Source organism: Miscanthus floridulus, chromosome 3 (assembly GCF_019320115.1).
Source record: "Miscanthus floridulus cultivar M001 chromosome 3, ASM1932011v1, whole genome shotgun sequence".
NCBI classification, from domain to species: Eukaryota; Viridiplantae; Streptophyta; class Magnoliopsida; order Poales; family Poaceae; genus Miscanthus; species Miscanthus floridulus.
The window spans coordinates 146,228,012-146,244,129 of record NC_089582.1 but is presented as its reverse complement, the minus strand read 5'-3'; the positions used below and the strand labels follow the sequence as shown (position 1 = coordinate 146,244,129).

The 16,118-nt window shown below is 46.4% G+C and overlaps 1 protein-coding gene across 1 annotated transcript; it reads right to left on the bottom strand.

Moving 5' to 3' along the window:
* Positions 1–13,811: 13,811 nt before the first annotated feature.
* Positions 13,812–15,132, bottom strand: LOC136547410 (momilactone A synthase-like). The gene is made up of 2 exons (XM_066539361.1): positions 15,000–15,132; positions 13,812–14,921 (listed from the first exon to the last, which is right to left on the bottom strand). The coding sequence occupies exons 1-2, from the start codon at positions 15,032–15,034 to the stop codon at positions 14,015–14,017; spliced, it is 942 nt and encodes a 313-aa protein (XP_066395458.1). The 5' UTR covers positions 15,035–15,132; the 3' UTR covers positions 13,812–14,014.
* Positions 15,133–16,118: the final 986 nt, after the last annotated feature.

The window sequence follows — 16,118 nt, the reverse complement described above, 5'->3', positions numbered from 1 at the left end:
GCGCGGGAAGCGCCCACGCGGGCGTGGGCCGTGGGCTGCCTTGCCGTTTTGGGCCGAAAGAACAGTACAGAAAAGAATGAGTTTTTCTTTTTTTTCTATTTCCAGCAAATATTTATTTCTGGAAAATGAATAAATGGTTCAAAAGAAAAATAGAAAATGTAATTTTTCCCTATGGGTAAAATTCAAGAAAAAGAATTTTTTTCCAGTAAATGTTTATTTCCTGGAAATTGATTAATGGATTAAAGAAAATAGAAAAAGCAATTTTCCCTGTGGGTAAAATTCAAGGAAAAGAGAATTTTTCCACAGCCAAAGTAAAGTTGTTGATTCTCCAGTTATTTTGAACCAATGTGGTATTTAATTGGAGAAAAATAGATTTTTTCCGCTGCTAAAGAAAATATTGATTCTCCAGTTATTTTGAACCAATGTGGTATTTAATTGGAGAAAAAGAGATTTGACATGATTATGATGTTGTTATTTTCTGACCAACGTTGTTAATAATAATATCATAATTTTAATGATTTATGCATTAATTCTACTTCTGCCCAACGATGATGTAGAATTAGTGTATAAGAAAAGTTGATAATTTTAATGATTTATGCATTAATTCTACTTCTGCCCAACGGTGATGTAGAATTAGTGTATGAGAACAGTTATAAAAGTTAATGATTTATGCATTAATTCTATTTCTGTCTAACGGTGATGTAGAATTAGTGTGTAAGAACAGTTGTGAAAGTTAAAGATTTATGCATTAATTCTATTTCTGCCCAACGGTGATGTAGAATTAGTGTATAAGAATAATTGTATGTTTTGATTTTGACCAACGTTGGAATCAAGGCATGCAAATGGTGTTATTTTTATGTTAAGAAAAGTTTTAACCTGGTTTTCATCTTGTCTAAGGTGGACTGGGTAGTCACCTCACCGTGTTCCACTGAGATTGTGGCACCGGTGAGGGAGACAAAAGAGAATGATGCCACTTGGGCAACTAAAGAAAGGGATTTTGAATCCCAAAAGATATCATATGGCTTTTGAGCATAGGAAGTGGGTCACTGCAGACAAGAAATGTTTGGCTGTGATAAAGAACATGATTGAACCTGCAATTGTGGGCTCAATCCCAGAATGTGACACGGTCACCGAGTACCTCGATAGAATAAAGAGTCAGTTCACTGGCTCTTCAAAGATATATGCCACTTAGCTGATAAAGCAGCTGGTCACAGAGTGTTAATCTGGAAAAGATGGCATAAGAGAGCTCATGATGCATTGTCGAAATTATGGCACTATCGTTCAGGCCATATTTCGAGGGGGAGAATAGAAAGACTAGTTAAAAATGTTATTCTTCCTCCATTAGAGCTCTCAGATTAAGAACAATGCAGGGAATGCATAAAAGGAAAGTATGTAAAGAAGATTAAGAAAGATGGCAAACGAAGCGCAGGAATTTTATATATTATTCACACAGACATCTGTGGTCAACTTTTCTGTAAAGAGTGTGGATGGTTATGATTCGTTCATAACATTCACAGATGATTACTCCCATTATGGTTATATTTATCCAATCAAAGAAAGAATAGAAGCATTGGATAAATTTAAGATATTAAAGATTAAGATAGTCAGATCTGACCGTGGTGGAGTACTACGGTCGACATACCCTAAAAGAATAGCATAGTAGCCCAGTATTCTATACCGGGTGAACCTCAGCAGAATAGAGTAGCTAAAAGAATCAATCGTACCCTGATGGATATGGTGGGCAGTATGATAAGTTACTCCACCTTACAGTTGAGCCTGTGGATGGAGGCATTAAAAACCCCATTCATATTCTCAAAAGAGTACTAAGTAAGTCGGTGCCCAAAACACCGTATGAGTTGTGGACAGAAAGAGTACCCTCACTAAACACTTGAGTGTGGGGGGGAGCCTTGCTGAGGCTAAAGTATTTAACCCAAATATTGGGAAGTTAGATCACAAAACAGTAAGGTGCCATTTCTTTGGCTACCTAGAAAAGTCAAAAGGTTTTCGTTTTCTACTGTCCAGAGAGACATACAAAGTTTGTGGAAACGAGACACGCTGTTTTCCTAGAGGATGAAAAGATGAGGGGAGCATGGTAGCTCGAGAAATTGACCTTGAAGTGAAGCGGGTGTATGTGCCCACTCCAATGATTTATGAGCCAATTTTCTCACTAAATGCTGTCGCTGCACCGATAGTGCAAGATACTATGGTGTCAGCACCTGTTGTTATTCCACCTGTGGCAACAATGAATGAAAATGAGAAACCTGTTCTTCAGGATCCTATAGAACTTATTGCCACACATGAGGGAGAGCAACAACAGCCTCAAACAGTAGATGTGTCAAATATGGAGGCCCCTAGAAGGTCTCAAAGAGTTAGAAAATCAGCTATTTCTGCTGATTATGAAGTGTATAACACTAAGGAATTTCAAATGGAGGATGATCCCACCTCATTTGAAGAAGCCATGAGAAGTGATCATTCATCAAAGTGGCTTGAGGCCATGGAAGATGAAATAAAATCGATGAATGCCAATAGAGTTTGGGATTTGGAAATAATTCCTAAAGGAGTCAAAACAGTAGGCTATAAATGGGTCTACAAGACTAAACATGACTCTCAAGGGAATATAGAGATATATAAAGTGTGACTTGTGGCAAAAGGCTTTATGCAAAGAGAAGGGATTGATTACAATGAGACCTTTTCTCCAGTCTCATGTAAAATTTCCTTCAGAATCATAATGGCATTAGTGGCACATTACGATTGAGAATTACATAAGATGGATGTAAAGACGGCATTTCTCAACGGAGACTTGGAGGAAAATGTTTATATGGCACAACCAAAAGGTTTTGTCATGGAAGGAAAAGAACGAATGTGATGCCGCCTAAAGAAATCCATTTATGGATTAAAGCAAGCTTCAAGACAGTGGTACTTGAAGTTTGATCAGTCAATAAAGAATTTTGGGTTTTTAAAAAAGAATGTAGAGGATAATTGTGTCTATGCAAAGTTTAAGAATGGGAAGTTTATCTTCCTTGTCCTGTATGTGGATGATATCTTACTTGCTAGTAGTGATGTCAGTCTACTACAGGAGACAAAGAAGTTTTGTTCTCAAAACTTGATATGAAAGATCTTGACGAAGCCTCATTCGTTCTAGGGATCGAGATTCACCGAGATAGAAGAAAAATGGTATATTGACTGTCATAAAAGGCATACATAGAAAATATCTTAAAGAAATTCAGTATGCACAAATGTAGTCCCTCACCTGCTTCTATAGTCAAGGGCGACAGATATGGGGATTTTAAATGCCCCAGGAACCAATATGAGCTCAATCGATAAAGTGAAAGTGGTTCTATATGCTTCAGCTGTCGGAAGCTTACAACATGCTCAAGTATGTACGCGCCCTGACTTGACATTTGTTACCGGGTTTTACTTGGCAGATTCCAGAGCAATTCTGGAATAGAACACTGAAATTAATAAAGAAAGTCTTGCATTATTTACAAGGAACGAAAGGCCTCATGATGACATATAGAAGATCTGATTCACTCCACATGGTGGGATATTCAGATTCTGATTATGCGAGAGTGAATGCATATCCAGATGTGGATTTTCTATCATCTCGCAAAGGGGAGCTATTTCATGGAAAAGCTCAATGCGAACCGTCAGTACATCGTCCACAATGTATGACAGTTTGTAGTGTGTTATGAGGCAGTGGACAGGTGAACTGACTAAAGAAGTTCATACCCAGTTTGAAGATGGTTGACGACATCTATAGACCATTAAAGTTATACTACGATTATAATCTGGCAGTAAAGGATGCTCACAACATAAGTCAAGTGGTGCTGCCAAACACATTGACATAAAGTATTATGTTGTGAAAGATAAAGTCCGGGATCAAGTCATAAATCTTGAGCATATAAGTATAGAAAGGATGCTCGCGGATCCGCTTATAAATGACTTATCACCCAACATATTCAGAGAACATGTAGCTAGCATGGATTTAAGAGAAAGCCTAAAATTTCTGGATAAAAGAAGACCCAAAGATAAGTATCTATTTCAGAACAGAGTAGTGAGTTATAGCTGTTAAGTCTATCGGCAATGGACCGTGACGATGAGACATGCTCTATGAGCTAATCTGTAATGGAATGAACAAAAGTAAATGATATGAAAGTGAAAGATGGAATGAGATCAATGGGGAGAATGTTAGATGATCTCCACCAATAGGCCCAACAACCTATTGGGCCCTTGCCTCTGCTCCCTGATCGGAGGAGCCCAACCCTAATACGGTTGGTGGGCCCCTGTCGCACAGCACATATAAAAGGTAAGGTGGGGATCAGGGCTCGTCTAACGAGGTTGAACGGAGCCGCCATCCCACTCACAGAAACCCTAAACCGATCTAAAGGCCGTGCTGCCAGCGACGGGATGTGTCCCACCACCGCCGTCGCCCCACTGTAGGGTCACCACCAGACCGCCGTCTCTCCACCAGCGCCACTGGACTTCACCGCCTCCGCGCTGGACGTCTTCTACACTGCGGCACCGGCGTCTACCCGCTACGGTGCATCTACTGAGAAGGCGAGGAGTCTACCCAGATCTACGGGTTACACAGAGAGATACACTCATCGATCCTAACATTTGTTTCAACTGAGCTAGAGACTGTTTTCCCTCTTGCTAGGATTAACATCTATACTATCTATTTCATTGTGTGACTAACAAGTTACATCGTGTCTAGTGTAGCAGACGTTTGTGCGTTTTCGTGGCGCTGGCTCCAAGTGTTCCGGTGTGAATTCCCCAGGCGGCAGCCACAACAAATTAAACTAGAAAAATATCTGGGGCATCTATCTACCTAATCTCTTCGAAACGGGTGGCTGCTGAACCTTGTAATAAACGAGCTGTGAGCGTTTTCAGGCTGTCATCTATCATCCATCTGAAAATATCTCCAACGTAACAGGTCCGGTCCTGTATCATGCATATCGTCTGACGATGCGGACATGAATCTGTGAGTTCGGCATGACTCTGTGGATACGAGCGGTAGTGGGTTTCGCAAATCTCGGCATTGGGAATCATGCCTCGGTGGGTAAAGTTGTATATTTTTTGTAGAAATATTTGATCTGTTATAACAGCCGTGCTCACGGATACGAGCGGTCTGGATCCTTCATAATTAATGTGTACTGTGGATGGATGTGATTCAGGATGCTAAAATTTGATCAACTAAAATTGCGAACCGCAGTCAATCAATGTCAAGCCTTTGAGCCTCATAGACCTCTTTGTTATACTTGCTAAGCATGGTAAGCTTACACTTGCTTTACATCCGATGAAAATCCCAGACGGATAACATATAATGGATATTAAGAGTTTCCAGAGCATGTCTAGGACTACTAGGGAGATGTTCACCGGTTGGAGTCCCTGTGATAGATTGGACTAGAATTTCCGCTGTGATTGTAATAATAATATTGCCATTGAGCAAACTTTGTATTAACATTGTGATGAGATATGCGATGTAATAAGTACTTTACTTTGATGCTATTACAATTTGTGATATATGTGTGTGTTTGGACATCCTGGACGCACATATATGAGTACTTTGTTTTGCTATGCAAAATTGGGTGCAACAAGAAACTACCAAAATGAAAGTTGTAGATCTCGAAAAGTTATAAAACTTTGTAGTTAACAACTTTTTTATTTAAATTCGTTTAGGGTCCCAAATCCAAATTTCAAAATCAGATAAACATAAAATGGCTAGGACGAAAATCTCATTTGGACACAAACAGCTTGCAGGTGGAGTGGTTAGGGGCCGAAGACGCGAAGCAGGAGATGAGGGGTTCGAGCGTTGATGGCTGCGAAGCATGTGTTTTTTGTGTGAAAAATCGCTTGTGTCGCTGTCCAGTGGAGCCTCTCCCAGAATTAAAAAAAAAACAAATTCCCTATTTTTAGCCTGTTTTTTGGATTTTCTGAAAACCACATCATGGTCGGTTTTTTATAACCGGTAGTGATGAGCTCCCTTCATCACCGCCGGTATGTCACTGTCAGTTTAAATTCCAGCAGTGAATGGGGTTTTTGAATCGATAGTGATGTGAAGATCTGGGCAGTGATACTCTAACAAGAGGTTTTATTTATTGTTTTTTGTTCACTAGACGCGCACGTGGCCGGGAGGGGGCGGACGGGCGGTGCACCATCCGCTGCTACGCTCGTTGCACGTCACTGTGGCGCCACGCACGGCCAAATGCTCCCACATTAGATGTTACTACGTAGACAATACAGGCTTACGTGACCTAATTTGGACGGCAGAAGATAGGATGCAGACATAGAGCGTGTTTAGTACCGCGGTTGCCATCCGCGCCATGCGGTATATATATGCGTATCGCGGCCATTGCACCGCGGCACAGAAAAACGCAAGAGCTAGTTCATTTTTGCGGTCTCGGTGTCATATGCGGTGAGAAGAATCATCGCACCACTCGCGGCCCGTTTGGCGTGATTGCTTCTTTTCGCCGCCCCACACAGGGAACACGGTCGCAAACATGCATGCCCATATATGGTGTAATGGACCAAGAAGCGTAAAAAAAGTTCATAGGCCTAGGTGAGAAGGGGAGGGGGAGTTTAAGGTTCCACAACACAATTCATTTTTACAAAAATATATTTGATGATGTATCTAGTGATATTAATTTCATGTCATAAATATTGGTGTTTTTTATAAATTTAGTTAACCTTAAAATATTTTGACTTAAGATAACTCTAAAAGTTGATTTATTTTAGTATGGAGTGACTGTCCGTTTAATTAGATGAGATTGTGTTACTTTGTAGCTGGAATTTTTCATGGGTACATGTGTTGGACTATTATCATTGGTATACCTCACTACTACAGGAATTAATTTGCGCAGCGTGGCCAAAATGCGCTCCGTGGCGGGCACCTCTTTTGCCCACCACGGTTAACCGGTGGCCGGCCAGTGAGGCCGGCCACCGAGGCGCCCGCTGCGGGAAATTGGTTTACCACGGCGGGCCCCGTCGTAGGAAATAGTTATTTACCGCGGTGGGCGGTATGAATCGCCCGCCGCGGTTAATACGATTTACCATGGCGGGCTCTTTAAACTGTCCGCCGCGGTAAAGAGTTGATTTACCGAGGCGGGCGTTTTATCTTGCCCGCCGCGGTAAAGCCTGTACAAATACGCTCTATGTCTCTCAAGTTAACGGCTAGTTCTAATGACGACCGTACTTAGGCTACATATACACATTGTTGGATAAGGCGTTATTTCTCAACAATTGTTTTAGTTATATACACCCAAGTGGTTTCTTTATTTTATCCTATCGTTAATGTTTACCCGCAGTAGGACATTATTATTTAATTAGCCACTAGTTATTCCGGAGCTACAAAAATTACGGTGAGTAACTACTACTGCTAGGAGTCTACTATACAAATTTTAGATTCAACAATATTACCAATTTACCATACCAATTCCTACAAGTTTACCTTTTCGTAATATTAATTATCTCTAATTAATTATATAGCTTTCAAAAATATCATCGAACTATGTGAACAAAATATACTAATAGGTAGGTCCTAATTTAAGAGACTCAACAAAACTGGTTTGACATTTATATGATTTTTCTACACTTTATTTTCAATTTTTGAAGAGCGTTGATTTAACAAAATAACCGAGAACATTCAAACAGAAACAGGCCGCACGGCCTAGCTCGGCCCACCGGCGCGCAGGCAGTGGGCAGCCCAAAGGCGCGCGCGGCAAGCCAGCCTAGCGCAGGCGCGGCGGCCCAGCAGCGACGTCAGCAACGCAGGCGGCCCAGGTGACTGAGCGGCCAGCCCACGCGAGGAAATAGGCCGGCCCAGCGGGGGCGCGGCCGGCGGCCCAGAGCGCTGGCGCGGGCGCGGGCGGGGCGCACGGCCCAGTAAGCTGGCCCGACGTGCGAACCACGGCGACCGGCCCAGGCGCAAGGCAAGGCACGGCATATACGCAAAATGGCCCCTACGCTTTTCACTAATCAATCCTAGGTCCAGAGTATTGTTCAATGTGCCTTGTATTATTGCAGTAAAAACCCCGTATAACGTTTCTTCTTGGATTTACACCCTTCCTTACCTTGCTCCCCAGGAGCAGAGCACAACCGAAGACACGACCAACGACGGCAGCAACGGTGCAGGGGAGCCGGGGAAGACACGGCGGCGGCGGAGAGCCCTCCGGCAAGCTGCACGGGAACCCGCGGGGCATCGTGTTGGCCGCGGCAAAAGCCGAACTAGGCCCTGGTAGCCCACCCGCGCGAGCCGAGGCGGTGGTCCGCCGACTGCGACGGTGCCGGCTAGGCGAGTGGTAACGGCTCCGACAATGCAGTGGACTTCGCGGTGAGGTGACTTGCTGTGACCGGAAGCACGGGAGGGAGAGCAAGGACGCCGGCGACTGCGGTCCAGCGCGGCCGAGGGGCAGCGCTCGCGAGTCAAAGCGGCTCGAGCATGAATGAGCAACGCGCTCTTGCGGGTGCCTGCGTGAGGCAAGTCGAGGAGGGAGCGGCCATGGCGATGGGGCTGCTGCTCGGCTGGTTGCGGCAGCAAGACTTGCGCGCGCTCGCGGTGCGCCCTGACAACGGGTGTGGCTACCGCGGAGAAAAGGGAAGGCAGTGCGGCGGGCATGAAAGGAGCAGCGCCGCGGGGCTTGGTGCGCTTGCGCTCTATGGCCGGACGACGACACAGCCGTCAGCGCGTGGTTAGCATCGAAAGGCGCTGGGGAGTGGTGCTCTTTATTATTGTTGGCAGGTCGCGGCGTAGAGACAACGTGGAGACAGACAGAGACAACGGAGGCAGGAAAGCAGCGCACGCACTCCCTGCAACGACCACGTGACCACGTACGAGTCCATCAACCGGCCTGGCAGACTGGACAGGCTGCAACAAATTTATTATTGAAGCATGTGCCTGTCCCTACAGCCTCATAGTTATCCACTGTGAATCTCGTAGTAAATTTAAGCTGCATCTTGTGTAAAATTAATGAACTTTTGTGTGCTTTTGGTTGGACGTGTGCGCATGCAGGTACCACGGGCGCGGTGAGCAGTTCGTGCTGGCGAGCGGACCACGGGGCACGCACACGGAAGAGACAGCGGAGAGAAAAAGAAAAGCGCGGGGAGTAGGCCAATCGACACGGAGGTGACCCGACCTGACCTGCCCAGGCGCGTCGGGACTTGAGGTTTTGGCTCGCTTTAGAGTTATCGTCGTAACTTATATATATATATATATATATATATATATATATATATATATATATATACACACACACGTATAACGGTTTACTAATTTACATAAATTGCAATGTCTAGGCACGGAAAATTTTAGCAAAGCTCGAATTTAAATTTGATTCCAAAGCTATATATATGTACATCGTTCTATTTATTAATAGATTTTATTTTATTTATAAAGATTGCTTCTTATGCTTAATCTAATATAACAAACCGTTTGCTAGAATCGTCGTCGGACATTCATAAATATTCCTACGCATGGCATAGTTTAATTTGAGCGTTTAATTCGAGTCCGCGAAACTAAGTTACACAGGATTCGCGTATCGCGTCGAATACGTTTTAAATAATAAAAAAAATCTGAGAAACTCGATTCAAAATTTTGACTTAGGCATAAATCGCGGCGCTAAATAGGATCGTAACACCAGGGTGTTACACATGGGTCCAGAACCATCACAAAAACAATTTCATAGAGTGGCTCAAAGAGCAACACATACCCCTTCAAGGATGCCCTGATGAAGATACGGAGACCGTTAAGAGGCTTGTGTTAGGCCCATCCAGCCAAATCACCGCGTGGCAAGGGTATGACGTCTAGGGCTACAGGTTCCACACGAAAGACAAGGACAAGAAGAGCTCGGCACAGAACTGTGGTGTTCGATACGAGGGCGAAGAAGAGTCCACGGGCCAGAGGAGGCAATACTATGGGCAAGTCGAAGAAATATGGGAACTTGACTACGGCCAAAACCTACGCATAACCGTCTTCCGTTGCCAGTGGGTCAAACCGAATGCGATTGCAGTGGACAGTTATGGGCTAACCACCGTGGACCTCAAAAGTATCGGCTATAAAGATGACCCGTGGGTACTAGCAACCAATGTCGCGCAAGTGGCCTACTATATATATGCAGAGGACCCAAAAAGGTATGTGGTTGTGTCCGAAAAGCAGCGGATTGTTGGAGCTGATGGGGTGCAGAGTCCCGAACAATACAACAACTACGCAGAGCTCGAGCTTTTTACCGATCATCCAAAGAAGATCAAGGCCGTCGAGGACCGATTCAACAAGTCCAGGATGATGCTGTGGGCCCGCCCCGACGGTGAGAAGAGGACGGTGAAAGCACCTGCACCAAAATGATATATGTCCTCACCCTCGTTCTCCTCCTCCAACAACAAGTCCACCTCCACCTCCCGGCAGTCCGTCTAAGGGCATGAGCAAAGCACCGGGAGGCGCAAGCCCTCACCCTTGTTCTCCTCCTCCAACAACAAGTCCACCTCCACCTCCCGGCAGTCCATCTAAGGGCACGAGCAAAGGACCGGGAGGCACGGAGGAACCGGGGGCAAAGACACCGTCTGCTGCCATTGCGAGCACAAGCCACTGTCCTCCACCGCCGGCGAAGACTAAAGGCGACCAAGGGCAGCTCACATACTCACTTGAGTTCGAAAGGTATGGTAGCGGCGAGCATAATTTGCTAATAACTTTTCTTTGCCATAATATGGTACTAACATTTCTATCCCAGGCCGAGATCACCTTTCCATCTATTTCCTAAATCGGATGACTGCCCCGACAATTACGAGCATGGGAAGTTCATGATAACCAAGGCCCAACTCATCGACGAGGAAAGGTGGGAGACAAGGAGGTTTCATCTCTGGTACATGGAAGCGGCAAAAGCTAGCCTGCATGGTTTTCTAGTCAAGGTTGTGGCGGAGTACTTCCACTTGCCCGGCAACGATGTAGAACTCCCCGTGGACTTCCACGACATGTATAGACTACTGCGGGAACAAGACCTTGACATCGCCCAAGTCACCTTGTTCTCTATGTAAGTGCTGAATTGCGAGTTTCACATATCACCTGCCTTTGAATCGGTCAAGACTACTTATATATGCCACGATGGCTTGTCCTTACAGGTTGATGGCCTATATATCCAAGGAACTAAAACTTGATGTTATCTATCTATCTCCAATGCATATTGCTCAAAGAATCATCATTGGTTACCACCTAGATGACAATCATCCAACCATGAAAGACTTGACCAAGCGACAGAGAGAGACGCATAGGAAGAAACTGATGGACAATGAGAAGTTGAACATTTCAAGATACATACTAGGAGCAATGAAGAAGATCAGGAGAAATGGGTGTATCCTAGCTGCCTACCACTTTAGGTAAGTCGAAGACATGCCTGTAGATATAAGTGGGTAGCTAGCTAGTATTATTATTTCTCGTCGTAACCTGTATTTTGTTTCAATGGCGCAGCCAAGGCCTCGAGGGTCACTGGGTTGCATTTATCATCTACCCTCAGGATGGTAGGGCCTGCGTATTTGATTCGTTGACAGTGTCAAACTTAAAAGGGTACAAGGCCTTTGAAGATTGCCTCAGAGTGTAAGTAACTGAACTGTCTTCTCATATGCGTTCTAATGCCCTGCCTAATACTAGTAAATTTCGTATAGCGCTTATAAGGAGTACGTGAAGGATCCTGAATGCTATGATCGAAGAACAGAGAAATTTAAGGCTAAGCATAAGAACCGCATCAAAATCAGACGCAACTTTCCGGTAAGTATTTGAAAGGTTTAATTGTGCTTTCCGTTCATATGCGTTCTAATGCCTATGTTGTAATGCTTGCGTATCGATCATGCAGTGTGCCAAACAACCGGTAGGATCACAAACCTGTGGCTTCTACGCCTGTGAGTTCCTGAGGGAGTGCAAGCAGTATAGCAGCAGTTGGAGGGTGCTCAAGAATGGATTGAACTGGTCGAGAGACATGCAGAGCATCTAACACAGCTTCAAGCAGATAAAGGCGGACATATGTAAGTTTGTCTTAGACAAATGTGTGCTTGAAGGGGGCACGTTCTTCCATGAGAACAGCCCGCTAGCGATTTTACCGGAGTACGAGAGGCTGAGGAAATGACCCATGATGATGCGTCCGTAGGATTACACCTTAGCGCATGTATAACGACTTTAATATGTAAATGTAATGAATTAAAGATGAAAAGAACGACGAAATGAATGTATATATATATGTATATTATCTCATGTGTAATGCCTGCATACTTTTTAAGTTTAATCTGTGAAATATGGATGTGATTTGGATTTGAATTTGAATTTATATGCATGCTGTATTTTATTTGAATTTATATGCCTGCTGTATTTTTTTAATTCAGAAAATAATTTACCGAGGCGGGCAAATAATAAAGCCTGCCACGGCTAATATACATAACCGCGGCGGGCCACAAAATGTGTCCGCCGCGGTAAAATAATTTACCGCGGCGGGCGATGTAACGTGCCCTCAGGATGGTAGGGCCTGCGTATTTGATTCGTTGACAGTGTCAAACTTAAAAGGGTACAAGGCCTTTGAAGATTGCCTCAGAGTGTAAGTAACTGAACTGTCTTCTCATATGCGTTCTAATGCCCTGCCTAATACTAGTAAATTTCGTATAGCGCTTATAAGGAGTACGTGAAGGATCCTGAATGCTATGATCGAAGAACAGAGAAATTTAAGGCTAAGCATAAGAACCGCATCAAAATCAGACGCAACTTTCCGGTAAGTATTTGAAAGGTTTAATTGTGCTTTCCGTTCATATGCGTTCTAATGCCTATGTTGTAATGCTTGCGTATCGATCATGCAGTGTGCCAAACAACCGGTAGGATCACAAACCTGTGGCTTCTACGCCTGTGAGTTCCTGAGAGAGTGCAAGCAGTATAGCAGCAGTTGGAGGGTGCTCAAGAATGGATTGAACTGGTCGAGAGACATGCAGAGTATCTAACACAGCTTCAAGCAGACAAAGGCGGACATATGTAATTTTGTCTTAGACAAATGTGTGCTTGAAGGGGGCACGTTCTTCCATGAGAACAGCCCGCTAGCGATTTTACCGGAGTACGAGAGGCTGAGGAAATGACCCATGATGATGCGTCCGTAGGATTACACCTTAGCGCATGTATAACGACTTTAATATGTAAATGTAATGAATTAAAGATGAAAAGAACGACGAAATGAATGTATATATATGTATATTATCTCATGTGTAATGCCTGCATACTTTTTAAGTTTAATCTGTGAAATATGGATGTGATTTGGATTTGAATTTGAATTTATATGCATGCTGTATTTTATTTGAATTTATATGCCTGCTGTATTTTTTTAATTCAGAAAATAATTTACCGAGGCGGGCAAATAATAAAGCCTGCCACGGCTAATACACATAACCGCGGCGGGCCACAAAATGTGTCCGCCGCGGTAAAATAATTTACCGCGGCGGGCGGTGTAACGTGCCCGCCGCGGTTAAGCCACGATTTACCGTGGCCTCTAGGCCGCGGCGGACGGCTTTGCCCGCCGCGGGAAACCCAAATCGTCCGCCTCTAGTAAAGTTTGTGTAGTAGTGCCTTATGGGTTAAATTGTTGCTATTTATTGAAAGTTATATGCCTCCTTGCTTAAAATAAAACGGATAAACTAGTAGTACGGTCCCCTGAGAAAGCTACCTGCGGCAGGAGTGTGGAGGCGTCTGTATCAGAAAGTTGGTACGTTGTAGGACGGGAAGTACGTGTAATGACTAACGAAAAGTAAAAGACATCATGCACGGCAAAGTGTAAATTCGTAGCCCAATGGGATTAATTGGAAGATATTACAAGCAACAAATGGCGTGATGAGGCGTTTGAGTTCAAATGCTCAAGAACAGATCGAGAGAATGGCGAATGCTGCTGGGTTTTTTGTTCGGTACAAAACACAACATACCCAAGATACAGCTTATTCAAAAGCTTTTTGCGTACGAAAGGAAGACGCGAATGAAGCCATTGCAGCCCTCCGATCAATTCGCTACAGCTTACTGCGCAAATGGCGGCATGTTGGGCACCTTCCCCACCGTGAACCCGCCGTCGACGACGAGGTTGTGTCCGTTGACGTACTTGGACTCGTCGGAGGCCAGGTACAGCGCTGCCCTGGCGATATCTTCGGGCTGGAGCACCACGCCCTCCATCTCGTTGATGCTCTTCTCCACGATGAGCCTATGCTCGTCGGCGCTCCGCTCCGGGTACCACTCCTGGAGGATACGCATGACGAGCGGCGTAGCTATATAGTTAGGCGAGACGGCGTTGACGCGCACGCCGGAGCGCGCGAGCTCCCCGGCGACGGCGCGCACGAGGCCCACTACGGCCGCCTTGGATACGCTGTAAGGGTGGGGCGCGACGGAGCCGAGCACGCCGGCGATGCTAGCGGTGCAGATGATGCTACCCGTGCGGCGCGGCACCATGACCCGCGCGGCGTGCTTGACCCCGGCCACCACGCCCCGCGTGTTGACCGCCATGACGCGGTCGAAGTCGGCGAGGTCCAGCGCGCCCATCGGTGGGCGGGACAGGGACCCCACGACCCCGGCGTTCCAGAAGGCGACGTCCAGCGCGCCGTGCCGCGCCACGGCCAGGTCCACGGCCGCGGACACCTGGGCCTCGTCCGTCACGTCGCAGCGGGTGTAGGAGGCTGCGGAGGCGCCCAGCTCCGCGGCCAGCGCGCGGCCCTGGTCGTCCTGGACGTCCGCTAGCACCACCTTGGCGCCGTGGCGGACGAACTCCCGCGCCGTCGCCGCACCGATGCCGCTCGCGGCGCCCGTGATCAGGGCCACCTTCCCGGCCAGCCTTTGCGAGTCATCTGCTGCGGCCGTGGAGAAGCGGCCGGCGGCGACGACGCCGACGCCGGGCAGCAAGGCCACCGGAGCCCCAGCTCGGCTCTTTCCTTGCCTGCGGTAGAGATAGGTACATCATATCACACACGCCGCATGCACAATGCAAGTTGAGGTCGATCAAACTCATATATACCTGAGGGCGTGCTGCACTACTGCTCTGAACAACATCTTGATATAAAAAGCACGTAGCTAGCTAGCTCCGCCGTGCAACTCCGATTGATCGGTCCCCTGATCGATGAACAGCTAGCTTCTAAAGTAGTGATGGATCTGCGGCGGCGACCGGCGAGCAGGGCGTCGGCTTATAAAGTAGTCGTGCGCCTCCCTCTCCCTCCCTGCCAGTCGGATCTGCTCTGCTGCCACACGATCGAGCTGTAGAGTGCCGCCTGCCGTGGCGTGTGTTACATCCATGTGCCTACTCCAGCTGGGCGCCGCCGGCAGACGCAGACAGCGACGGGACGCCACGTCGCCCTACGTCCATTGCCACCTGGGCGACCCCACCAGCTCATCCATCATGCATATGGCCACTTGCATTGATTGCCTGTGGAGTGTCGAGTGCGTGCCGATTGAGTGCAAAAAACAACAGGCATGCATGTCGTCGCCCGCGCGTACTCCCTCCTACATAGTACTCCGTAGCACTGTAGACTTTCTCCACAAACGGCTTGCGTGCATTGGCCACCTGCTTGCTTGTTCTCCTCGGGCGTTCGTCTCCGGCGGCGGCGCCCTGCTGGGTGGCCGGCCGGCCGGCCACCCATCAGGACGCGTCCACACCGACCGACGCAAGCTCCGGCGCCGGTCCCAACTCACAAGCGGCCGGCTGATTTTCTCAGTGCATGTGCTCGCGATGCGCGCGTGGCTATTTATATATGAAAACTAAAGATGCTGCCGGCCACCCAGCAGGGCGCGTCCACACCGACCGACGCAAGCTCCGGCGCCGGTCCCAACTCACAAGCGGCCGGCTGATTTTCTCAGTGCATGTGCTCGCGATGCGCGCGTGGCTATTTATATATGAAAACTAAAGATGCTACAACTGTACATGTTGCGTAGATCAAAACTTCAAAAGTCGTGGCCTCGTGGAGCTAAACCCATATATTACCATCCTCGATCTGGATCGCCGCAACAATATATATAGAGTGGATTAGATATAATGTTAGCGTATCGATCGGATTATTATCATTTTTTAATCGCAATACAGACGCGTTGGATTATTTTTGAACAGTCTCGGAGAGAGGAAATCCTCACCTAAGACCTTGTT

Coding starts and splice junctions, on each gene's coding strand:
- LOC136547410 (XM_066539361.1), bottom strand. CDS start 15,034: ATGTTGTTCAGAGCAGTAGTGCAGCACGCCCTCAG. Junction 14,922..14,999: donor GTAGTGCAGCACGCCCTCAG/GTATATATGAGT, acceptor TCTCTACCGCAG/GCAAGGAAAGAGCCGAGCTG.